This window comes from Miniopterus schreibersii, assembly GCF_964146895.1.
Source record: "Miniopterus schreibersii genome assembly, chromosome: 4".
Lineage (NCBI taxonomy): Eukaryota > Metazoa > Chordata > Mammalia > Chiroptera > Miniopteridae > Miniopterus > Miniopterus schreibersii.
Genome location: NC_138105.1, coordinates 62,998,230 through 63,025,123, shown reverse-complemented (window position 1 = coordinate 63,025,123; position 26,894 = coordinate 62,998,230). Strand labels below are relative to the sequence as shown.

At 48.4% G+C, this 26,894-nt stretch overlaps 1 protein-coding gene across 1 annotated transcript; it reads left to right on the top strand.

Annotated features, from left to right (window-relative positions):
- Nucleotides 1–13,221: 13,221 nt before the first annotated feature.
- On the top strand, nucleotides 13,222–25,803 carry SPMAP2 (sperm microtubule associated protein 2; the record flags this gene model as incomplete). Its single annotated transcript, XM_081135438.1, has 9 exons — nucleotides 13,222–13,529; nucleotides 14,213–14,322; nucleotides 14,577–14,787; nucleotides 15,031–15,102; nucleotides 15,495–15,556; nucleotides 16,489–16,558; nucleotides 20,890–21,007; nucleotides 21,901–22,060; nucleotides 25,565–25,803. The coding sequence occupies 9 exons, from the start codon at nucleotides 13,222–13,224 to the stop codon at nucleotides 25,801–25,803; spliced, it is 1,350 nt and encodes a 449-aa protein (XP_080991564.1).
- Nucleotides 25,804–26,894: the final 1,091 nt, after the last annotated feature.

Below are 26,894 nucleotides of genomic sequence, written 5' to 3'. Positions count from 1 at the left end.
CTCTTGGTGGCTAACTAGGCTCAAATGTAAAAACAGCCTAGTAGCCATTGCTAAACCCGGCCTTTCACAGACTACACTTCAGGGAGAAGCCTGCACTGACCTGCCCGCCCGCTGGCTGAGCTAGCTTTTATACAGGAGTTCCTGGAATTGTATTTCAACCAATAGGACTGAGGTTTCCCTGTCCAGTTGGAGCTGCCACAGCTATTTCTCCAGTAGCATCTTCACTGACCAAAGTGGCTCCATTTCAACCAATCAGGACAGTGCTTTTAGGACCAATCAAATTGTGAAGTTTGAAGTCCTTATTTGCATGAGGATGGACCATTCTGGAACCGGCGGGGGACTTCTGTCTATATAAGTCAGCTCCCTGGGTGGTTAGTTCAGCAGCATACTTTCCCTTCTGTTGAGGGTTGTGTTCCCTTGGCTGTGGCTAAACCACCAAAGAGTCTTGTAGCAGAGCTGTCTTGCTAGCAGAGCTGTCTAGCTGGATAGTGACCTTGCAGGATGGCCACCTTACTCTGGTGCTGTCCCACTATTGAGCTGTTACACTACAGAGCTGTTTGTACTGAATAGTTTCCTTCACCACACCCCAAATTGGGGATTCCTGTTGGTGAGTTGGCATGGCCGACCATGGGTTGACACCAACGGCAAAAGCACAAGCCCTGGCTCCACTGCTCACAGCTGGCTGCCCGGCTCTCTGGGCCTTAGTTTACCTTCCCCTGATGAATGGAGATTTTACAGGAACTTCCCTCCAGGGTTATATAAGGTGTGCATACACACTGCAGGGCTCATACTGGTGAGAGGATGACCCACTGAATCTGCACAAGGACTCTGCAGACCCCATTCACACATGGGAAAATTGAGGGTTAGGGAGGCAAAGTGACAAGTCCAAAATTACCCAGCTGGCAGGTGGCAGGATGACAATTTGAATCAGGGCTGGTGCAGACCCCAAGCCCTCAAGCTCACTCACACTGCCTTCCCATGTCCCTGCAGGCTCCTCTTCCCCTTAGAGGCCCCGCCTTCTATACCCTGCTTGGGCAACATAGCCTGGGTTTGAATTCTGCCAGGTCACTGTCTTCACTGTGACTGTTTCCTGTCTAGTACCTTGTATCCTACTCTGTGCTGGTGGGGATGGGGATAAAGGCTGACTTGGCACTCTTATGGCGCCCAAACCTGGCTCTGGGAGAGTGGCAGGCCCAATGGAGGGCTGTGGAGTAAGGCTCTGCCTTAAACTCTCTGACTGATAGGGAATCTAGCCTTGCCCAGAGACTGAGGATGTAAAATCTCTGGATGTGCTGGGATTAGTTGTGGGAGATAAGGGGAGAGTGGTCCCATTGACTCCTCTCTCTCAGCCCCACTCAGTCCCATCCACCAGCAAACCCAGAAGGCTCTGCCTTCCAAACACATGCTGACCCATCCTTGCAAAGAACAAGTTACTACGCACAACAGCCTGGACAAACCTCAGCACTGATGTTGAGTGAGGAAGCTGAACACAAAGAACACATTGTGCAATTCTATTTATAAGAAGTTCAAGAACAGGCAACATAAATCTATGAAGATGGAAGTCAGATGGCCACCTGAGGAGTAGTGACCAGAAGGGGGATGAAGATGGCCTCTGGGGAGCTGTCACTTGATATTTTCATCTGGGTGATGGTTCCTGTGGTGAGTTTCTTTATAAATGTTAACTGAGCTCATAAGGGTCAAGTACCTAGAATACATTTTTAAAAGTTCTTACAATTCAGTAACAAAAAACCAAATGGCCCAACTGAAAAATGGACAAAGGACCTGAATAGACATCTTTCCAAAGAGAAATGGCTAACAAGCCCATGAAAAGATGCTTGATGTCATTAGTCATCAGGAAATGAAAATCATAAGAACATACCATTTCACACCCATAGGGTGGCTGCGATCAAGAAAACAAAAAATAACAAGTGTTGGCGAGGATGTGGAAAAATTGGAAGATAATGTACTGCTAATGGAATGTAAAATGGTGCAGCTGCTGTTGAAAACAGATTGGCACTTTCTCAAAAAGTTCCACATGGAATTACTACATGACCCAGCAATTCCACTCCTAGGTATACCCAAAAGAATAAAAAACTGTTCCTCAAACAAAAACTTGTACATTAATGTTCATAACAACATTATTCATGATAGCCAAAAGGTGGAAATAGCCCAAATGTCCATCAGTGAATGAATGCATAAATGGTACATTCATATAATGGAATATCACCCAGCCATGAAAAGGAGTGAAGCACTGACACTCACTACAACATGAATGAACCTTGAAACATATGCTCAGAGAGAGAAGCTAGATACAAAAGGCCACACAGTGTGTGAGTCCATTTATTTGATATGTGCGGAACAGGCAAATCCACAGAGGTGGGAAGTGGGTTAGTGATTGTCAGGAGTGGGAAGGGGGGGGAGTGACTGCTGATGAGGACGGGGCTGCTTTTTGGGAAGAGAATGTCCTGGAATTAGATAGTGGTGCTGGTTGCACATTGTGAATGTAGTAAATGACACTGAATTACTTTAAAATGTTTTATTTTGTGACTTCTTCAATTTTTAAAAAAGTTCACTGTGCTTGATACACTCATAATTTGTACACTTTACTATAAATTATATTTCTATAAAAAGGATATGAAAATTTCCCAGGACCTGCCTGCTTCTCCTCTCTTTTCAGTCCCTGCTGGAATTGGGCCCAACTATTTGCCCCCCACCATCCCTCCTGGACGAGAGCAGTCCCCTCCACCCTGGTGTCCTGGCGCTGCCCACCGTCTGCTTCTCTAGCAGCCACCAGAGGGCACCTGTGAACACCTAAGTCAGGTTTGGCTTTCGGACCCCACAGCCTGTCCTCCTGGCAGTAAATACAAGAGGGCGACAGCGAGCACTGAGCGGGCGCAGTCCTGCTCTGCCCACAGCCCTCCACGGCTCCCATGACCCTTGGGGTAAAAGCCCAAGTCTTCTCGAGCCCACAGGACCCTGCGAGACCTGTCCCGTCACCTCCTTGCCCTCACCTCCTCCCTCTCTCCCCCCTCACTCATTCCACTCCAGCCACACTGGCCTTCCTGCTGTTCCTCCAACACGTGACACATGTCCACCCGCCTGGCCTTTCCACCAGCTGTGTTCCGCTGGTGTTCCTCTTCCCCAGACTTCCATAGTACCCTCACCACTGAAAGGCCTTCCCTGGGCATCTCTATCCAAAATGCCCCTCACACCCCTTTTCTTCCTACCTTTATTTTCTTCCTAGCACTCTAGAAGGGTCACCTCCCTCCTCTCTTTACCAGATTAGAACAGTGCTTGGCACATAGTAGGTGCTTGACAAATATTTGCTGAATGAACAACCCAGTGAATGACAATCAAGAAGCTAAGGTGTTGCATTTTTCTGAGAAGTCGACAAGGGGTGCGGCGGGAGGCAGAGGCCTGGCCTCCTCCCACCTCCAGAGGCAGTTGCAGACCCTCTCCCACTCCCACTCCCACTCCCACTCCCACTCCCACTCCCACTCCCACTCCCACTCCCACTCCCACTCCTAGCTCTCTCTCTGGATGACTGGGAAGGGCTATTTTTTACTGCCTGATGTGTTTTAACTGCACAAATAATAAGGGTGAGCCAACATAAAATTACAAGGCCAAGCAGAAGATCTGTGGGTGCCTGCTCAGCCTACGTGGTGCTTCACATGTTCGCCTTCATCTTAGACAGGACAAGGGTCTCAAGGTCAGGGCAGTTCTAAATGTTATTACTAAATGTTATTCTTGCTAAATGTTAAAATGTAGTACAGTATTTTGCAGACCAGCTGTAAACAGGATGAACTGACAGGAACTCACTGAGATGAAAGTAGCCAACTACATAGAAGAAATCAACATGTAATTGACCAAATAGTGAATATAAACAATGGCTGAGCCTCGCTTCTAGGAGTCAGGGCTTTGGATAGGAATCCTCTGTCTCTTTACCTTGCTGCAAGTAAATAAAACTACCTTACAACCACATTTTGCCATTCTTTTTTTAAATTTATAAATACGTTTTTATTGATTTTAGAAAGTAAGGGAAGGGAGAGGAAGATAGAAACGCTGATGAGAGAGAAACATCAATAGGCTGCCTCCTGCATGTCCCCTACTGGGGGTGGAATCTGCAACCGGGGCATGTGCCCTGACTGGGGATTGAACTGGTGACTTCTAGGTGCATGGGGTCGATGCTCAACCAACTGGGCCACACCAGCCAGGCCCACATCTCATTCTTGAATAGAGCACCCCAAGCAGCGAACCCCCAGAATTCCATAACACTTGCACACCCTCCTCTGCAGGCCTGGGAAGCCCTCCCATGCAGGTGTACTCCTGGTACAGGTATCTACCCACATACAGGGTGGCAGGCAGGTCCTGTTAAGTCACAGTCCCAATATAATGGGGGTCTCCTATGCCCTTCTCCTTGGCCCCCTCACTCCACTCTGGCCTCACTGTTCTCATGAGGTCCCTCTGGGTTCCAACACTCCTCACCTTTGGGCCTTTACTCTGTGCCTCCTGCCAGTGCTCTGTCCCCCAGACCCCAAAGCTTCCTCCCTCCCATCTTTGTGGAAAGTCCCTTTCATGGTAAGGCCCCCATAACCACCTTATTCAACCTGCACCCATGCCATCTTGTGTCCCTGCTGGTTTTCTCTCCTCCTGACACACTTCCCTTGTTTGTGTGGTCATCTCCCCATTAAGAAATCAGCTCCAGGACAGAGATTTTTTTATCGATTTTGTTCACTGCTGGGTCTACCTTCTGCCTGTGTGCACAGGGTAGGTACCCAATGTATGCTTAAAGTGTATGTGAATGAATGACTGACTTACTGTCCAGGTCCATGGTGAGCTCTTTCTGGAAGTGGCCACTGCTCCCCAGTGGGCTGAATGGGAACCAAGAGGGTGAGGGAGCCCCACCACTGCCTTCCTGCCTGAGATGCCTGCCCTCTGTACTCAGCTCCTGGGTGGTCTTACCAAATGACTGCACACTAGGTGGTTTAAACAACAGAAACTCTCACAGCCCTGGAGGCCAGAAGTCCAAGATCAAGGTGTTGTCAGGGCTGATCCTTCTGGAGGACCTGGGGGACAATCTGTTCCAGGCCCCCTCCAAGCTTCTTGCATCCCTTGGCCCCAATCTCTGCCTCTGTCTTCCATGGCCTTCTCCTCCATGTGTCTGTGTCCATATTTCCCTCTTCCAGTCATTGGATTTAGGGGCCACCCTACTCCAGTTCGACCTCATCTTGATTTGATAACATTTGAAAACTCCCTGTTTTCAGATAAGGTCACAGGCACAGGTGCCGAGAATTGGGACTCGAACATATCTGTTTGGGGAACACAATCCAGCCCACAATACTCTGCTTGTCCTCAGCTGCCGGTTAAATCGGATCCCAGATCTGTTTAGACCTGCAGAGTCAAGTCCCTGGGGGTCCAGAACTCTGGCCTTTTGGATGTTGTTTTCACAACTTTAAATTTTGATATAATTTCAAACTCACAGAATATTTCAAGTTAAGTGCCAGAAACTCCTGTCAACTCTGCCCACATTCCTCAATTGGCTGCATTTTGCCCTGTTTTCTTTGTCATGTTCTGCACCTACATTTATCTATACCTGAATTTCCATCCATCTGTTAGCTATGTGCATATACATATGTTGCCATGCACTTCCTGAACTATTTAAGACGAACTTGGAGGTGCTATGCCCCTTCATCCATAAACACAGGACCATATATTTTCTTCTTTTTAAAAAATTTAACTTTATTGTTGAAAGTATTACAAGTGTCCCATTTCCCCCCCCCCCCCATTGACCCCTTCCACCTTGCTCCCACCCACTCCCCAGGCCTTCACCTCATTATTGTCTGTGTCCATGGGTTATGCATATATGCATATAACTTCTTTGGTTAATCTCTTCCCACTCCCCCACCCCCCTTCCCTCTACCCTCCGAGATACAACTGTCTGTTGCATGAGTCAATGTCTCTGGGTCTATTTTGTTTGTCAGTTTCTTTTGTTCATTAGTTTATTCTTAAAGAAGACCCTTCAACATTTCATGTAGTACTGGTTTGGTAGTGATGAACTCCTTTAGCTTTTTCTTGTCTGAGAAGCTCTTTATCTGACCTTCAATTTTAAATGATAGCTTTTCTTGGTACAGCAATCTTGGTTGTAGGTTCTTGCTTTTCATCACTTTGAATATTTCTTGCCACTCCCTTCTGGCGTGCAAGGCTTTTGTTGAGAAATCAGCTGACAGTCGTATGGGTGCTCCCTTGTAGGTAACTAACTGCTTTTCTCTTGCTGCTTTTAAGATTCTCTCTTTGTCTTTAACCTTTGGCATTTTAATTATGATGTGTCTTGTGTGGGCCTCTTTGGGTTCCTCTTATTTGGGACTCTCTGTGCTTGTAAGTCTATTTCTTTCACCAGGTAGGGGAACTTTTCTGTCATTATTTTTTCAAATAGGTTTTCAATTTCTTGCTCTTTTTATTCTCCTTCTAGCATCCCCATAATATGAATGTTGGGCCACTTGAAGTTGTCCCAGAGACTCCTTTCACTGTCTTCATATTTCTGGATTCTTTTTTCTTTTTTGCTTTTCTGGTTGGGTCTTTTTTGCTTCCTTATATTCCAAATGTCTAATTTGATTCTCAGCATCCTCTACTCTATAGTTGGTTCCCTGTAAATTATTCTTCATTTCAGTTTGTGCAGACTTCCTTTCTGACTGGTACTTTATTATGTCATTAATGATCTCACTAGTTTCCTTAATAGTCTTACTAAGATCCTTCAGCATCCTTATAACCATTGTTTTGAACTCTATATCTAGTAGCTTGCTTGGCTCTATTTCATTTAGTTCTTTTTCTGGAGATTTCTCTTGTTCTTTCCTTTGTGACATGTTTCTTTGCTTCCACATTTTGGCTGCTTTCTGATGTTTGTTTCTATGCATTAGGTAGAGCTGCTATGTCTCCTGGAATTAGTAAGAGTGGCTTTGCAGAGTAGGTGCACTGTAGGGCCCAGTGGCTCAATCTCCCCAGTCACCTGAGCCTGGCTTTCTAGGTGCTCCACTGTGTGCACTGTCCTTTTGTAGTTGAGCCTTGCTTGCTATTGGCATCACTGGGAGGAATTGATCCTCAGGCCAATTGGCTGGGAGGACCAGCTGCAATTACAGCCGAAGAGCTGCTGTGCTAGAGACTCCCCTATGGAGCCAGGAGAGCTTTGGTGTTCACCAAGTACGCCCCTTGAATGTGTCACTAGTGGATGTGATAGGGTTGTAATCCAGTGTGGTCAAAGCTGACCACCGGGTGCACTGCCTCTTGGGTCTTCTGGGAGGTGCAAAGTCAGCCTCTGCCTATGCCCTGCCAAGGGCCACCCAGCATGAGCTACACAGCAATTTGTAGATGGCTGCTACTTATGCTGGGCTTGGAGGTGTCCAAGAGAGGCCAAGTTATGAACCAAGGCAGGCTGCTGCTAGTGCCAGGCCTGGGGTATGGGGAACACTGCGGCCAGCTGCTACTTGTTTGAAAGATTTTAGGAAAGCCCTAAGCATGAGGTGAAAGAAGCTACTTGCATAGAAAAGCCGCTGGAAATGGCTTGGATGAGCTTGGAAGTAGGGAGGGGCAGGGTCTCCAGGGTGGGGTGAAAGGTGTGAGTCAAGTTGATGGAGATTCAGAGAAGGTGGCTGCCTGCCTGCCGGCTCTGTGCGGGAGGGCTCCTCAAAGAATCAATGGCCTCTGCCAACTCTCCTGTCTGGGAGAAAGCTGTCATTCCAGCTCCTTCCCTGATTTCAAGCAAGTTAGTTCCTCCCCGAATGTCCCAGGTTCCTTTCAAGCTGCTGCCAGAGCTGGGGCTCAGAGGGAGCGCGTCTGAGTGAGTCCATGCACCGGCCCTTTAAGAGGAAAGCCTGGGACTCCTGCAGCCTCCGCTCACTCAGCCACAATCCCCGCTGGTTTTCACAGCCTGAAGTTGTGGGGACTTCTCTTCCCGGCACTGGAACCCTAGGCTGGGGGGTCTGATGTGAGGCTGGGACCCCCCGCTCCTCTGGGAACCCCCACCACCAAGATATCCCTCCAGGTTTTAAACTGCGGCACCAGGTGTGGGAATGTCCCCCGCATCTCCGCCCCTCCTCCCGGTCTCGGTGCTTCTTCAGGTCCCTGGTTGTGGGGCTTCTGTTCAGCCAGATTTCAGGAGGTTCTGAATGATGGTTGTTCTGTATTTTGGTTGTAATTTTGATGTGGTTGTGGGAGGTGGCGGGTACCATGGTTACCTACGCCGCCATCTTGTTGTCTTTCCTCAAGACCACGTATTTTCTAAAAAAATATTTTCTTTTATAACCTGGTGCAGTTATCAAGCTTGAAAATTTCACATCAAAACAATACTCATATTTGACTCAATGACCAGGGGAACCTTGGTACCCGAGCAGATAGCCACCATAACAGACCTGGCAGCCAGGCCAGCAGGCAATAGCTCAGAGGAGGGGGTCTAGTGGGGATGGGAAGAGCACCCCCAGCAAGCCTGGGGAAGGTCAAGGTTAAGAGAGCCTTGGGGACCACAGAGAGTGAAGTTCCTCCTGGTCCTCTTAGGTCAATGGGGGGTAGAGGAGTTAGAACTTAAAACATGTTTTTTTTGGGAGACACAATTCAACACAGACCAAGCAGTCTAAAGTCCTGGGGCCATGGGGTTTGGATATTAGCTGCATCACTGTTAAGTTAGATGATAGGCATCTGGTCTGCAGTTATAACCAGTCCATGTCAGGCAACTCCAAGCTGCCCCTTGTCCTACAGGCCCTCCATGACTGCTCCATGCACAGGATGATGCCTTCCCTTGCTCCATCCATTGTGCTTCCAGGATTATTGTCTTCCCACCAGCCTTCTTTTTCCTTGTGGACAGAACCTGGATACTGTTTGGGCATCCACTCCCCACCCTGTGTGACTCAGGGAAACCCATCTTACCTGAGTGCCACTGAAAATCTTCATTGGTGTCCCACCCCTTTGCTGGAGATTGGTTTATGTGTGGACATTTGACTCCCTTCTGGCCAGTGAAATGTGAGGGAGGTCAGGGGGGCAACTTCTGGAGGCAACTGCATTCTGTGGCTCATGACCCCTTCAACAACATGGACTTATTCCTCATGCTGTCACCTCTTGTTCTCTTTTTTCTGCATCCTGCTTCCACTTATAAAGGCCCTCATGTTACATTGAGACCATCTAGATAATCCAGGATCATCTCCCATCTCAAGGTCAGCTGATTAGCAACCTTAATTTCATCTAGAACCTTGATTCCCCTTGACATGCAACAGAACATATTCACAGGTTCTGGGGATTTGGACGTGGACACCATTGGGGGTTGTTATTCTGCTGACCACAGAAGGTTTCTTTGTTCCTAAGAGGGAGACCCCCAAAAATGGTCTTTTTCTGCCTATGGCCATTGTAGCTTCATGATGAGATGGCTGGAGCAGCTGCAGCTATACTGGTGCCTATCTGAGGACGAATAAGTATAAAAGGAGGCAGAGCCAAAATAATCACAGAGCAGCAGAATGGAGTCCAGGAGCCTCTTTTCAGAGGAGATAATACATTGCTTCTTGGCTTACGCCCATCAGAGGCAGGATTTTCGGTTGCCTACTGTCAAAGACATCTATGGAGCAGAATGCCAGTTGCCTCTTAGATGCCCCAGAAATAGAACCCCAGTCTTTGTGTGTGTGTGTGTGTGTGTGTGTGTGTGTGTGTGTGTCTCAAAAAGACTACATTTCCTAGACTCCTTTGCAACCAAGCATGGCCCTGTGACTAAGTTCCAGCCAATGGGATGTGAGCAAGACTGGCTATGCCTTCCAAAGTAAGGAGCTCACAAGACCTGGAAACAATCCAAGTTCCTATGAACAGTGGGATGGACGAAAAAGTCGTGGTGTATCCACTCAGCATAGTGGAATGCTCCCTAGCAGTGACAATGAACATGGATGAATCTCATAGACATAGTTTTGAGCTTAAGAAGCCAGACAGAACAGAACATAAATAGCAAAAAGAATTTATTTATATAAAGTCAAAATCAGCCAAAATTAATCAATGCTATGAGAAGTCAGGACAGTGGTTATCCTTGTGGGGAGCGGGAGGGAAACAGAGGAATCTGAGGGCTCTGGGGCTCTTACATGGCTGTTGTGGAAAGTCCTACACTTAGGATACATGATATTTGACACCAAAAAGGAAAAAGGTTCCCAGGGGACAGGGCCCAACCTCTTCTCCCTTTCTGTTTCAAGCTGGGCAGGCATGGACTTTAGGTACCCAGACTTTTGTGAGGAAGAAATTCTTCTGGGTCTTTGCTGCAACCATGAAACCACCTGCCTCTGTGGGAGAAAAATAGACTCTCCTCATCAGGGTCCGAATAATCGAACTGAGTGTAGTGCCCTTTTTATAGAGTCGAAGTTTCTTAAATATGGATGGGAGATGTTTTGCTATTTTAGACAAGAGCAGATGGTGTGCATTTCATACCACTGTTACTAATTGGACATACCACACCAGGCCTTAACCTTCGTGAGTTGTTCTCACTCAGGGACACTGGGTGATGTCGGGGACATCTGTGGTTGTCATGCCTGGGGGTGCTCTTGGCATCTGATGGGCGGGGCCAGGGGTGCTGCTGGACCCTCCATAGTGCCCAAGATGGCCCCCCACAGAGAACCACCCAACCATCCACAATGCCTATATGGAGAAACCCTGCTATATACACTAAAGAAAATGTAGCAGATGGAAAGGCCCCACTCCGCCTCCAGGGCTCTTCTGAGAAGCAAGGCACCATCCACCCCCCTCTCAGACCCCACAGGCCTTGCTGGGCCCTTCTGTGTCTTCACCATCTGAGTGGGGGTAGGTGATGGTCCTCTGGCCCCTTTCCCAGGACCCCCATGTGGACTCACTTTTAACTCACTTCTTGCATTTTGGGAGAACGAATTTAGCCTCAGGCTGAGAGTGGGGCAGGGAAGCTTTACACCATGGTTTTCACTCCTTGCATCTCCATAGGAACTGGACAGTGCTTGAAATTCAGCAGTGGAGGGTTTGGTACTGAGTCCTTATTTCTGCCTCCACTGGAATATCCCTTCCCCAGAAGCAGAAAGGGCACTGGATCCCCTCAGCTTTTGCCACTAAAAAAATGCCCTTTGGTTAAGGGCCTTTCCCATCATTGCTGAATTTTGCAAATATTGAAATTCACAAATGCTGGGGGCCCCAGAGGAAGCCTAATGTTCTATGCTGTGCATTCTTGGGCAATGACTTGGCTTCTCTGGATGACGTGGGAACAACGGTCCTGAAATCCATCTCGGAGGACAGTCAGTGGGGAAGCTTGAAGGAAATAAAGCACCGGCAGAGGGGCCCACATGCCCTTGAGAGGGGCGACCTCTGTTGGCAGCTCTGTGGTACTGCTGCTCCTCTCTGGTGCCAATGGAAGATAAAATCATTCAAGGCGGTTATTGAAACTCTGCAGGGGGCGGTCCTGTTCTGGGTGTGGGGAGTCCAGGCAGGGGAAAGACAGGCACGGTTCCGCCCAACTGAAGCCCACATACTCTAATGGGGTAAAAAGACAGTTACAAATGTAAGATCGAGTAAGATCATGATAAATGCTGTGAAACACCACCAAAACGTCCCCATAGATTTAGGTAGGAAAACAACATACTTTAGGGAAGGCTTTTGGAGAAGGTGATATTTAAGATGAATCTTGGAGGACTCAACCACATGAAAATCAAGGGATGGGCTCACTGCAAGGTGATGAGAGATGAGACTGGTGAGGATGTGGGGTTTGAACAGGCCAACAGGAGAGGGGGCCAGTGTAGCAGATGGCAGGTGGTCTCTCTCCAGAGGTAGGAACCTGTCAGAGACCCTGCAGGGCTACCAGGCTGCTTTGACAAACTCACTCACGACAGGGCTGCTGCATATCGGACAGTCCCAAATTAGTGGCTTAAAAATCATGAAGATGCTCTCCTTCCCACGATCCTGAATCCTGGGCTGGGCTCAGCAGGCCAGCTCTAGTTCCATGTAGTGTCTGTTGAGGCGGGGACACTGAAATTGGCCTCTTTTCTCACTGTCTCAGAAGCCCTTCCACACAGAAGTCTCCAGGGTTGCCAAGTTCATAGACTCAGCAACACCACCAAAGACCTATCCTCAGCTCGCGATCCTCAGATTAGCAGGTCTCATGGTCACAAGAGAGCTGCCTGAGCTCTAGACATCATAGGCAGTCTCAAAAATACCCGAGAAAAAGAGACAGGTTTCTTCCTTGTGTTTCCTTTCACGTGAGATGAAGTCATCTCTAGAAGCCCCTTGCAGGTTCCCCTCAGGTTTCATTCCTAAGTCAATCCTGGGAAGGGGACAGAACCCCTGGTGAGCTATGACCACCAGCGCTGCCTTCTTCATCTGAGTGCAAATGGGATCTCTTACTAAAAAGAAATGTAGGCCCTGGCCAGTGTGGCTCAGTTGGCTGAGCATCATCCCATGCACCAAAGGATTGATTCGATTCCCTGTCAGGGCGCATTCCCAGGGGGGTTATGGGCCCCCTAGTAGGGGGCTTGCAGGAGGCAGCCGATTAATGTTTCTCCCTCTCTCCTTTCCTCTTTCTTCCTCTCTCTCTTTCATCAATAAAACCATATTTTAAAAAAAAGAAAAAGAAATGTAGGATGGAGTCAGGTCTGCTCTAGCACAGAGCCATGCTCCCAATCTAACCATTCATTCAACAGCTCTTCCTGAGAGCCATCTGTGGGCAGTGCCATTCTAGGTGCCAGGATGTGCAGAATGGGACACTCTCAAGACCTGGTCTGGAGAGGTGACTTCTACAAAGCAGAGTAGAAAACAAATAAGTCAACAATGTCATTTTAGGTGATACCAAATACTGCAGAGAAATCAAACAAAATGTTAGGATGCAGAGAGACCCAGGATTGGGGCTGCCTTTCTGAGTAAGAGCTGACCCGGGACATGTGTGGCAGAGGATTGCAGGCAGAGAGACCAGCAAGTGCAAAGGCCCTGAGGAGGGGTACACACCTGGCATGCATGTTCATGGAGCAGGAAGGCAGAGTGACAGGAGAGGAAAAATGAGGGGCTGAGGTTGGAGGGAGTGAGTGGGCCCCACACAGGAGGGGCCACGGGAGGAGCTTCAGCAGTACTCAGTGATGAGCACCTGTAGAGTGGAATGTGGATGCCGAGAATGTGGGCAGGCCATTCTCCTGTCGCCTGGTGACCACAGACACATTGGGTGCGTTGGGAGCAAGGTTGAAGGGCTGGGGGAGGGCCCTGTTCATGGGGGACCATCGGCAAAGTTTGCTCAGCAACCACCAAACCTCGGAGGCTGAGGACAGGTCAGAAAAGGGGCACTACAATGACGCTCCGGGCCCTCAGAGTACTGTGTATGAGAGCCTGGGCTCCAAGGACCTCAAATACCAAGAGCTAGATGATGGGAAACTGGGCTTCGAAGACCAAGAAGAAGAAATTCCCCCTGAGGAGGTGGCCGAGGAAGAATTTCTGGATGCTCAGGACCCAGGAGAAGCCCTCCAAGAGCTGGAGAGGGCTCTGGAGAAAGATGACGAGGAGGGAGTGCCTGAGATGAGGTGGGCATGGTGGAGGGGCCTGCACTGGCTGGGGGGTCTCAGGCCCAGGGGAGAGAGCAGTATCCCCATGTCCACCCTGTGCTCCTGTGGCCTCTGTGTCATTGCTGCCAGTGTGGGTGGCCCTGGGGTCCATGCAGTCATCCTAGGGTGAGGGTATCAGACAGGGTGGACAGTACCCTAAATGGCCTCTGAGGCGAAGTGGGCAAACACAACCTCTGTCCAGGTAGCAGGTGGGATATAGTGGAAAACCCTACAAAAGTGCCAATTTTGGAGTCAGAGTTTAGATGCCAGAGCTGAGAGGTGAAGAGAGGTGGCCCTCACTTAGAGAAAAAAAAGAAATGGGGAAAATCTCCCAGCTCAGAAGCTGCAACCATTCCAACCACTACAAATTGCCAGAAATGTTGAAGATGGCTGGGAGCACATGTTCTGGTTGGACTGAGAATTAGTGAATGAAGCATTTATGGGACTGATTTTTGGCAATTGGTGGTATCCTGCAATGAGCCAGGTGCCCTCTCACCTGTGGGTTTAGTGTGTGCATCCCTCCCTCCTTCTACTGGGCCACGTTCTTGGCTCTTCTGGACTGTGGTTGTCTAGGCAGGAAGGAGCCCGGTGGGTGAGCAGGAGCTGGCCCGTGCCCTCCCCGTCGGCTACCCTCTTCGTGGGCTATATCTCTCACACTGCAGATGGATGTTTGCTGACACAACCTGTGATATGTTGGGTGGTCCTGTGGAGAAAGTGGTGCAGGGCAGTGACAGGGGCCCAGGGAGGACATTTGAGCCTACGGCCGCAGGAAGTGAGGAGAAGGCCCTGTTCCTCCCATAGTTGTGAGGGCTGCCTGGGGCCTCTCTGTAGTTCAGTCTCCCTCAGGAGCCTGGATACACATGAGATAAGAGAACGTCTCATGTAATAACTGCGACCATCTGTGAAATAGAGACGGGGGCAGGTCCCGATTTCATTTCGCAGAGGAGGGAACGGGGCCACCTGGCCAGGGTCACACATCTGGCTGCTGGTGGAATGATGATTGCAGACCAGGTCTTTTGGTGCCAGATTCCCACCAGAGAGAGGCCTCTTCAAGGGGCAAGGAGACTCAGGGTGGCTGGAAAACTAGCAACTCGAGCCTCACCATCCACATCTCCCAAAGCCGGCTGTCCATCACCCAGAGGTTCCCCAGCACCTCGGTGGTAAAAGGGAAGAAGAAGAGGAGGAGACTTTTTGAGCTGGCGAAACCCAAGACCAACTGGCAAGTCTTGAAAGACAAGTGAGCAGCTTGGGAGGTCTTGCTGGAGGCAGGGCTGGGGGTCTTCAAGAAGAACAGCCCCTGGGGTCCCATCTGTCACCCACAAAGTAAACTTGGGGTGAAAAGTCAGGGTGCCAACAATGGGGGCTTGGGGAGCGGGGTGCTGTGGCCGGCTGTGGCCTCTGGGTGCTGGCCCAGGACAGTGAGGCATTTGAGCAAGTGGGAGCTGCAGAGCAAGGCAGGGGCTGGGCTGTCTCATCGCAGGATGGGGTGCTGCTGTAAGGGCTATGCCTGGATCTCCCCATGCATGAGGAACTTGAAGTTCTGTGTCTACTGGTAAGTCCCAGGGTGTTTCCTCTCTCCATCTCCTGCCCATGTTGGGGGGAACAGCCAGGCCCCAGGGCCCTTTCCTTAGATATACCTTTTTCCCCCCAGCTCCCCACTTTTCTGAACATCAGGCTTGCTCAAAATAATCTAAATAATCTACATTTCCCCATGACTTTAAGATTTTTCTCCCCGTGTCCCTCTTGTGCCTCCACATTCTCTCCTTCCTACCCCCTGGTCACTCCACCCCGTCTTCCTCCAGCCACCCTGCCTCTGCCTCATTGTCATCCTGTCTGCATGTGTGTCTGTGTTTATGGGGTGCCCTGAGTTTTGTTTCAGAGCAGGGCTTAGGAAGCCTCTGCCCCGGCTTCCCTCACCCTGAGCCACGACTGGGTGCATTCCAGGCCATCCGTTTACTGGACAGAGAGGTTTCTGGAAGACACCACCCTCACTGTCACGATGCCTGGTAGGTTGAAACCACCCACTGCCTCTACTTCTCCATTAGTGGCCAAATGGCTCAGGGGTTGGCCAGAATTGGCCCTTGTCCCACCCATGCTCTTGGCCACTCTGTCTGACATGCTACTCCTGGCTTCCTGGGCCTGGGTCGCCCATCCCACCCCAACCTGTACCCTGCTCAGACTGGGGAGAACTTGGGGACTACCCTAGCCCTAACCCCCCTAGGAGTCCCTTCGTCTCTTCCCCTCTTCTCCATCTCCCAGAAGTATCTGTCCCCCACAGTGTTCCTGGGGCTCATCTCTGGACTCTATACCCCAAGGAGCCAGACCTATATAGAAGCTGGCCCTGGGGATGAAGGGTGTGGGGCAAATCCTCCAGGGGAAATCCCAGTTTGCACCACAGCCAAAGTGGGGGTTAGTATTAACTTCACAAAAAGGCTTTTTTCTTCCCTCTCACAATGGTTTCTACATTTATTGAGAGCAATGGATCCCTTCAAATAAGGCATTTCAAGGAAGATCATTATTAGAGAGAAGTAAAGGGCAGGTTCTCTCTTGGAGTTTAGAATCTCCCCCATAGTGAACAGTAAGCCCCTGGAAATCCTAGGCCTGTACAAACTTCAGACCAAAGTCCACTTTCCCAAACAGGGGGGTTGTTGGAGCCACATGAGCCCTGTTGAGGAACTGATGGGCCTGAGCTCCTGTTCCAGCCCTGCTACTCCCATCCTCTGTGCTCGAGTAAGGGACTTCAGGCCTCTAAGCCTGTTGTCTCCAGAATGGGGACAGCAAAAGTAACCCCTCTGTAAGGTGTCTAGTGCTGAACTGTGGGGGCCCATAGTTCCTTACACCATGTCTCTTGCTGTAGCCCATAGAAAGCTGAATTCAGTAGAAGAAAACCCCAGGGGATGGGCAGGTTTCAAGTTGGGGCTGTTTCCCATTTGTATAGCAGTGTCCCGCCGAGTGGAGGAACTGGCTCGACCTAAAAAGTTCTACTCGGAGTATTACAACAGCAATAGGTAAGGGTTGGGCAGGCACTCTAAGGGCAGAGTTTGGCAGAAAACCTTTCTGTGCCCTCAATGGGATACAGCATGGGGAGGATTCAGGTCCTGGGACTAGATAACCCAAGTCCTAACTGGATGCCTGCATGCAGGCCCATGACCCTTGGGACCTCAGTTCTCCACCTGCAGAGCCGGTGGTAGTGGAGATCACACACAAAAGGTACTTAGCACAGTGCCTGCCACAGTAAGTGCTCAGTAATGTTACTTATCACCATGATGGATTTTGTTGGCTCTGAGAAGCTAGTAATTGTAAGACATTATTATTTTATGTACAACTAATGACACAATTCTTTATTATCACTTAGAACTTTCATGCTTGTCAAAAGTGATCTTTAGAATTATTTAGACAAATTGTAATTATGTATTAATAAAAAGGAACATACAGTGGAACTAAATTAGCTGAGGTGTGTTAGAATGTTTTAACCATTTTTTTAAAAATCATTTTTTATTTTTCAACTACACTTGACACACATTATATTAGTTTCAGGTGAACACCCCAGTGACTGGACATTACATAACTAGGTGATCACCCCAATAAATCTTGCATCCACCTGACACCATACATAGTTATTAGAATATTATTGAGTATATTCCCTATACTGTACTTTACAGCCCCCTGTTTTGTAACAAACAATTTGTACTTCTTAATCCCTTCACTTTTTTCACCTATCCCTCTAACCCCCTCCCATCTGGCAACAATCAAAATGTTCTCTGATTCTATGAGTCTGTTTCTGTTCTGCTTGTTGGTTTATTTTGTTTTTTAGATTCAACTGTTGATGGATATGTATTTATTGCTATTCTTTATTCATGTTTTTTATCTTTTCTTTTCTTCTTCTTAAAGAAGACCCTTTAACATTTCATATAATACTGGTTTGGTGGTGATGAACTCCTTTAATTTTTTTCTTGTCTAGGAAGCTCTTTACCTGTCCTTCAGTTCTAAATAATAGCTTTGCTAGGTAGAGTAGTCTTGGTTGTAGTAATTCTTGCTTTTCATCACTTTGAGTATTTCTCTCCAATCCCTTCTGGCCTGGAAAGTTTCAGTTGAGAAATCAGTTGACAGTCTTATGGGAGCTCCCTTGTAGGTAACTAATTGCTTTTCTTTTGCTGCTTTTAAGATTCTCTCTTTGTTTCCAACCTTTTGCATTTTAATTACGATGTGTCTTGGTGTGGGCCTCTTTGGGTTCATCTTGTTTGGAGTCTCTGCACCTCCTGGACTTGTATGTCTATTTTCTTCACCAGGTTAGGGAAGTTTTCTGTCATTATTTTTTCAAATAGGTTTTCAATTTCTTGTCCTCTCTCTTCTCCTTCCAGCACCCCAATGATGCAAATGTTGGTATGCTTGAAATTGTCCCAGAGGTTCCTTGCACTCTCCTCATTTTTTAAATTATTATTATTATTTTTTGCTGTTCTGATTGGGTGTTTTTGCTTCCTTATGTTCCAAATTGTTGATTTCATTCTTGGCTTCTTCTAATCTACTGTTGATTCCTTGTAAATTATTGTTCATTTCAGTTAGTCTATACTTCATTTCTGACTGGTCCTTTTGATGCTGTTGAAGCTCTCACTGAGTTCATTGAGCATCCTTATAACCAGTGTTTTGAGCTCTTCAACTAGTAGTTTGTTTGTTTCCATTTTGTTTAGTTCTTTTACTGGAGTTTTATTCTGTTTTTTCATTTGGGACATTTTCTTTGTCTCCTCATTTTGGCAACCTTCACGTGTTTGTTTCTATGTATTAGGCAAAGCTACTATGTCTCCTGGGCTTGGTAGAGTGGCCTAATGTAGCAAGTGTAACTATAGGATCCAATAGCACAGCCCCCCATGATCCTCCAAGCTGGGCACTTGAGGTGTGCCCCCTGTGTGGGCTGTGTGCACCCTCCTATTGTAGTTGAGGCTTGATTGCTGTTGGCACATCAATGGGAAGGATTTACTCCCACGCTGATCAGCTTCAAGGACTGGCTGTGACCATGGACCTTTGACCACCATGGAGGATCATGCAGGGGTCTACACCACAGGGCAGGACTTAATTCAGCAGGGCTATGATGCCCGCTGAGTCTGCTCTTTGAGTGTGTCACTTGTGGAGGTGGTTGGGTGGTGATGCTTTGATGTGGTCGGAAGCTGCACACTTAATATGTTGGCTCTGGGGCCTCCTGGAAAGTGTAGGCCAAGGTCAGACACCACCCATGTTCTGCCTGGGGCCACCCAGCATGAACTACAAAGTGATCTGAAGATGGCTGCTACTTGTGCTGGGCTTGGAGGTGTTCAGGCGAGGCCAAGCTATGAATCAAGTCTGGCTGCTGCTAGTGCCAGGCCCTGGGGCAACTTAGCAAAAGTGGGCTTGCTGAGGCCAAATGCTGCTTGTTTGAGAGATTTTAGGAAAATGTGAAATATGAGCCAAAACAGGCCATATTGTGAAAAAGCCACTGGAACAGCTTAGGTAGGTCTGATAGTTGGGTGGGGAAGAGTCTCAGGGAATCACCAGAGCAGGGCAACACAGTGTGAGCCAGGTTGATGGAGTCTCAGGTATGGTACCCATCTGCAGGCTCTGTTGGGAGAGAGCTCATCAAAGGAACAATGGCCTCTGCCAGCACTTCTGTCTGGGGCAAAGCAGCCTTCGCAGTTCTCGCACTGATGCTGGACAATTCAGGTCCTTCCTTTATGTCTCTGGTGCCTTTCACGCTGCTGCCCCAGTGCTGGAGCTCAGAGTGAGTAAGCCCAAGTAAGTCTGTGTGTGAGCCTTTATTGATTTCAGAGAGAGGAAGGGAGAGGGAGAGAGAGAGATAGAAACATCAATGATGAGAGTCGCTGATCGGCTGCCTCCTGCATACCTCCCACTGGGGATTGAGACTGCAACTCAGGCATGTGTCCTGACCGGGAATCAAACCACAATCTCCTGGACCATAAGTCGATGCTCAACTGCTGAGCAACGGGCAGCCTCTCTTTTTAAATCCTCACTTGAGGATATGTTTCCACTGATTTTAGAGAGAGAAGAAGGGAGATGGAGAGAGAGAGAAACATCGATGTGAGAAAAACATTGACTGGTTGCCTTCTTTATGCACCCTGACCAGGATTGGACCTGCATCCTTGGTATGCACCCTGACTGGGAATTGAACCCGTAACCTTTCCATGTAAGGGACGGCCATCCAAGCAACTGAGCCATACTGGTCAGGGCCATGTGCAGGCCCTTTAAGAGGAACTGACTGTGACTCCAGCAGCCCTCTGTCTCCCTCACCCTCAATCCCTGCTGGTTTTTATAGCCAGAAGTTATGGAGACTTCTCTTCTTGGCATTGGAACCCTGGGCTGAGGGGCCTAGTGTGGAGTTGGGACCCCTTGCTCCTCAGGGAGGACTTCTGCAACCAAGATATCCCTCCTAATTTGTATCTGCCCCATTTGGGTGTGTGATCAGCCTGTTCTGTGTCTCTACCCCTTCTACCAGTCTCTTTGTGGCTCCTTTTTAAATCACCTAGTTATAGGACTTCCAGGTTTAGGTGGTTCTGTATGATGGTTGTTCTGTAGTTTAGCTGTAATTTTGATGTGACTGTGGGAGGAGGCAAGTACCACATTTACCTAGCTGCCATTTTGATGGGAGGTCTGAATTTATTTTTTGATTCAGAGATGTTGACATGTCCCACACACTGTTTTTAAGCCTGTTTTTGTGAAAATAACTTTTCATTTTAATCCTGAATCATAGTTCAATCTGAAGATAATTTAAATTGCAATCAGATTTAACATCTGTAGAAACAAGAATGCACATAGCTTGACTTAGGTTATTTCAGTGAGAACAGCTATATCCACACACCAGCGAGGATAACTGTGGAGTTCCTGACGTCTGGCTGGCAGCATTTATAAGCTTCATCCCGACCTCAGAGATGTGAAAATATAAAAAGTCTGTCTTAGATCAATGAAACATGGCTTTATTTCTGGAGCAGAGGCATAGTTGAGACCTGATTTTAGGAGGCGTGGGCTCAGCAAACCCAGTGGACACTTTCCCAGCTTTGTGTGATAACTGCTGGACACACACTATTAACCCTCAGGTTCAAATCTGGCCCCTGGCTCTGATGATGTGGGTGTGGGTAGAAGGCCTTTGGGTAGGGGGGATGATCCCAGGACAGCGTAGCTCCAGCCTTGAGAACACATAGGGGCTCCTGTTAGAGATTCTTTTATGAATCCCTTTTCCTTCCTTATCCCAAGAAACAGAGAGGAGCTGAGAAAGAGATCACACACACATACACACAAACTCACAGATATGTTCCCCTTTGGTTGAGCTAGTGTCTCAAATGTGGATGTCCCCTAGGATTACTCCCATCCTGCCCATTCCTCGGTCTACCTTGGACCACCAAGCATCTAGTCGCCTGAGGGAACTGGCAACCCCGAGGGTCAGAAATAACATTTGGAGCATGAACATGTCTGAGGTAGGTGACTCGCTCTCCTGAGACCCCCCCCACCTCAGTGGTAGAGGCACTGCCTCCCCTCAGTGGGCTGGGATCAGGGGCCTAGACAGACAAGTGGAAACAGACTCGAGAGCAATAGATGCATGACTTTGACCAGCTGTCTTATTTTCATCATTCTATACTTTATTACATACACAGACCCATAAACCAGGCCCAATATACATATATGGCATCTTACTTCTTGCTTTTCCCCTCAGTATTTTTTTCTAGAGCTTGTCATGCTGATTTATATAGAAGCAACATTTTAACTGCTGGGTCACATCCTATCCTACGAATATACCATAGTTTTTCCAGTCCCCTATTGATGGACAACTAGGTTGCTTCCATCTGCAGTGAATACCACTGTGCTCAAGTCCTTGTGCCTTCTAGACATTTCTCTACATGGCAGTCATCAAGTGGGCACCTGCTCAGTTTCATCTGAGATGGACAAACTGTTCTCCAAAGTGCTTGCACTAATTTACTCTCCCACCAGCAATGCATGAGGATGTCTCTCCTCCCACATTCTTACCAGGGCTGGACAATGTCAGACTTTTTCATTTTTGCCACATTTGTTTGCATGCAGTGATATTTTGTTGTTTTAATTTAATTTCCTTGGTCAACAGAGAGGATTATTGACCACATAGGTTTACTGTCCTGTGTGATTAGTCTAGTCCCTTATGGATTTTTTTTTGGTTATTGATTTAGAGGAGCTCTTTACCTATGATACCTACTAAGCCTTTTGCTGAGCACATTGCAAACTAATTTCTTTCCAGTTAGTCATCTGTCTCTTGGTGTTGCTTATGGGTTTTTTTGAGCCAGGGGCCTCGGAGGAATGATGGACTGTTTCACTCTTTCCCTTCTCATTCTGCTTCCAGGTGTCCAAGGTGTCCAGGGCAGCCCAGAAGGCCATCCCTAGTTCAAGGATCCTCCAACTGGCAAAGCCCAGGACTCCAGCCACCCTGTTGGAAGAATGGGACCCTGTGCCAAAACCCAAGCCACACATATCAGACTATAACCGGCTCCTTCACTTGGCCAGTAAGTAGGTCCTTGTGTCCATCCCCACTGGACATAGGCCTGCTTCTGCCAGATTTGTGCTTCCCTCTTCCTTTGTCTCCTCCCTTAGCTGCAGACCAGTTGTCAGATTCCTGTGGACAAGTCATACTGTGCAGGTTCCCCGGGGGAAGAGAGGCAGAAGTTAGAGGGGGCCATGGTCCTGAAGCTGAGTGCTGTCTGAGTGGGTCTGCTAGCAGGACAAATGGGTGCAGAAGAGAAAGTTGGGGGGACAGGGCCAAGATGAGGGAGCCAAGCTGAGGCGAAGGGCAGCTTTTTTTTTAATTCTCACCCAAGGACATGCTTAGAGAGAGTGGGAGGGAGGGAGGGAGGAAGAGAAACATCGATTGGTTCCTTCCAGGACACGCCCTAACTGGGGATTGAACCTGCAACCTAGGTGTGCGCCCAGACTAGGAATCAGACCCGCAACCATTCAGTGTGTGGGACAATGCTCAACCGACGCAGGGCAGCTCTGAAGTGGTGTTGGCCTGATTCCCTTCTGTCCTTTAAAACAAATGAAATAACCGGTCTTTCCATGACAACAGTAATGTGTACTAGCGGTAGAGAATTGGGAAAATGCAGGAGAGCCTAAAGAAGAAAGGAATCCCCCACAAAGATAATGCAGTTTGGTGTGTTTCCTTCTGGGTATAGCATGGGTTACACGCAGAGACTCAAATGCATGCAGTCGCGTGTGTGTGCCCGTGAGTGTGCATGCTAAAAGTGCTCTCCCTGCCAGGCCCCTCCTGTCACACTCCACATCCAGTGCACTGAGGGTTCCTGTGGTCTTGGCCTTCTGAGCACATCAGGAACCTGCCCACAGCTCCCCTGCCCTCCTCATGGCCCCTTCATTCATCCCTGGACCAAAGCAGTCGCCTCCACCCTTATCCCCGGTGCCACCCTTGCCCATTTCCTATGTGGCAGCCACAGAGGTCTTGCTGAATTTAAGTTGGATTCCACCCTTCCCTGCTCATGACCCTCTCAGGGCTCCTGTCTCACCCTGTGTGGCCCACAGGCCCTTGTGATCTGTTCCCTGCCCCCCTCCCACACCTGGTTCCTCTCCTGCTGCCTGGAACACGGACCACAGACACCTGCATGGCTCACTTCTCTGCCTCCCATGGGGCGGAGCTCCAATCTGTCCTCTCAGTGAGGCCCCTCTGAGCACCCTGCTTAACCCATCAGCTGTGTCCACCTCTGGACACCTGTGTGCACCTTGTCTGTTCTCTATGCTCTTTTTCTGTAGCACTTGTCAAGTTCTAACAGATATCTTTACAATATATTTATGTGCCTGTTTATCCTTTGTGGCCGTTATATGCCAGGACTGCAATGTGAGAGGCTTTGGAGATCCTGTGCGTCCCCTGCTCTGGGCACTTTATCACCAGAGAGCACGAGTGGCCATTTTGGTTTACTCTGCTCTATCATTTCCCCAGTTTTCTATTTCCTGTGTTTTTGGTTCTTGATTTGGAGCAACTTTTCATATAAGATGCTCACTAATACTTTGTTGAGCACTTTGCAAAATAACTTCTCCCCAGTCCATCTCTTTCCTTTAACTTTGCTTACAGGAGCTTTTGTTTGTTTAATTCATTCATTTATCCATTCCCTTAATGACTGGTGAAATGAACGAAAACTTATGACTACATATGCACTGCTTCATAAGACCATTCTGTTTCTCTCTCTCTCACATATACTTGGAATATAAATATATGCACATTTGTGCATACACACTTGTCTGTATATTGATCCATGTTTCAGATATACCTGTAAATACACATCCAAGTGTGTGTGCATAAGAATGTCAGGTTGTGCTTTTCAAACATTGAACTTCCACCCACTAATGGGTGTGACCAGCATTTAAAAAAGTGAAATGATGACAAATGAAGAGCATGAACTATGTGGGTGGGTGTGAGTCCATGTTTCTTTGTGTGTTCACATGTGTGCTGTGTGGTAGTAGACTCAGTCAACGGAGTTTAAAAGCCCAGATATTACCACAGTGGAAATGCTCCAGAATTCTCACAGAGGAGTTCAGAGAAGTCTGGTTCTGGGCATGGTCTTCCCAGACCCCTAAGGGGCCACTGAGGCCCAACTGCTTGGCCCCCTTCCCTTTGGAAGGAATGGTCATCTGCCCTGCAAAGTTCTGGTACAGCCTCGACGGCCTTGCCCAGCAGTGGGCCTGTGTGGGCTTATGTCTGCTTGGTGGAAGGAGCCCCATTCTCTTTCATCAAGGGCCCCTCCACCAAGCTAGGGCCTGTCTTCTAAGAATGGGGTGGGGGTGGCCTTTTCCATTTGCACAGAGGCTCTAAACAAAGGGGTTTAGAAAGGAGGCTATAGCACTCCTCAGAGCCAAGGATCCTGAAGCTCCCAGACACTGAAGGCTAATCCAGTGACCAGTGGTGCTCACCTCCCTTCTAGTCTCTAAGCAGGCCATTCGTGCACTGCGGCTCACTATAAAGGAGGGGGTGGCAGAGAGGTGGTGAGGAGGGAGCCTGGCTGAGCCACTGGTCTCTGCTCCTGAGAGCTATCTGTCCATGACAGCAGCCCCTGGCCACGTGTGGATACTTCAATGAAAATCAATCAATCAATCAATCAGTTGATCTAAATAATTTAATTAATTTCATTAAAATTAAATAGAAGAAAACTCCAGCCCATATCAGGCACTGCTACATGTGGCTGGTCGGAGCCATATTGCCAGCACTCCTGAGAGGGCCTGGCTGAAACTGTAGTTGTGTTGGGCAGCGAGGGCAGGAGTCCAGAATGAGGTGGGAGGCTAAATCCTGAAAGGTCCTGTGCACCCAGGAGCTGCCCCTGGGTCCACGCAACAGGCCTGCAGGACCAGCCAACGGGAGATGCCTCCCATAGCCGTCGCTTGCAGATTCTCCCCACAGTGACATCAGAGGAGGGAGGAGAGTCCACAGGACACCATTAGCTAGCCCCCCTGAGTCCCCCTGTCCAGGCTGTGGCCATTTGAAATATTTTTTTCTTTACAATTCATCCTTTTCAAGTGTAAAATTCATTATACATCCATAAAAAATAAAGTGTACAATTCAATGCTTTTTTTAGTACACTCACAGAGTTGTGTACCCATCACGACAATAAATTTTAGAATATTTTCATCACCCCAAAGAGAAACTCCCTGACTATCAGCAGTCACTCTCCATACCGTCCCCAGCCCCTGGTCAACCCACTAACCTACTTCCTATCTTTATGGATTTGCCTGTTTTGGCGAGTTCACATAAATGGAATCACACACGGTATGACCTTTAGTGTCTGGCTTCTCTCACTGAGCATCATGTGTTCAAGGTTCATCCACATTGTAGCCTATGTCAGTGCTTCACTCCTTCTCATGGCTGAGTAATATTCCACTGTGTGGATGGGACATGTGTTTTTCCATTCCTTCATCACTGGAGAGGCCTTTGAACTTGGGAATTTTGACCCTGCAGGTTGATTTCTGTAGGGCGAGTGCCTGATGCTGTCACTCTCTCCTGCCCCCTCTAGTGCCCAAGGCCCAGTCAGAGAAGTGTGTTCCTGACCGAGATCCTCGCTGGGAGGTGCTGGAAGTCACCAAGAAGGCAGTGGCCAGTCCCCGGATCATCTCCCTGGCCAAGCCCAAAGTACGAAAGGACCTTAACGAGGGCTATGACCCTTACTATATTTCCCGGGCTTCCCTGGCGGCTCGGGCATCCCCTCGCCTGTATGAGCTTGCCACCCCCAAAAGCATCACTAAAAAAGTGTGAGTGACCCAGGCCGGGCCTCTGAAGCCTCATTCCCAGTAAACACCCAAGTGCATCCTAATTATATGTGTGTGGCTGGCTCTGAGAATTTTGGCCTTGAGGAAGGAGAGGGCAAGCTAGAAGGCCAGAAGGATGATAGGAGGAAAATAATAATATTTATGTTCATATCCACCTGTGATTTGTACAGTCCTTTATTTCCAAAATCACTTTTCCCTGATGTCTTGAGTTACACATCAGCGTCCCACAACTTCACAATTTCCCCCCTCGATCTATGTCCAGAATTGCTTATCCAACTATGTCCTGGGGTGTCCACAAGCACCTCAGACTCAGAGTGACCTCCATAATAAAACCAGCCCCCACTGTGACTTCTTCTCCCTCTGCTTGTCTAAGAGGAGCACCTTGTCACTATGACCCCAGCAGTATTCTGCTGGCTAACAGCTGGGAAAGGAATGGGGCTCTTGAGTCCCTCATCTGCCCAATTCCATTCTTTCTGTCCTCAGTAGGAACTACCATCCACTCATTTGTGCAAGTCAGAAATCTGGGAGCCAACCTTCATACCCTTTTCACCTTCACTTCAGGGATTTTGTACCTTCCCAGCTCTCTCCACTTCTCTACTCCCGGCCATCACTTGAGTCCTGCTGGACATCTCTGCCTGCCCACTGCCTCCGTCCTCCCAGCTTCCTCTCCTGCTCTCTATAAACCTTATCTCTGATGCTCACAACACTTACAAGTCCAAAATTTAAAATGTAGCACTAGGCCAGCATGGCTCAGTGGTTGAGTGTCGACTCATGAACCAGGAGATCAAGGTTCAATTCTGGTCAAGGCACATGCCTGGTTGCCAGCCAATCAACGACTCTCTCTCATCATTGATGTTTTTCTCTTTCCCTTTCCCTTCCTCTCTCTGAAATCAATAAAACATTAAAAAAAATATATCGAACCCAGGACTGTCCTGTTCAAACTCTCCCCCAGCACCTACCACAGGTTCAGAAGTGCAAGTGGTCCATAGATATTTAGTGAATTCCAAGTCAAAGGGCCGTGTGCTTCAATCTACCTCTCCAGCCTCCCAGTCAGCACTCCAGCTCTGGCTCCAGGAG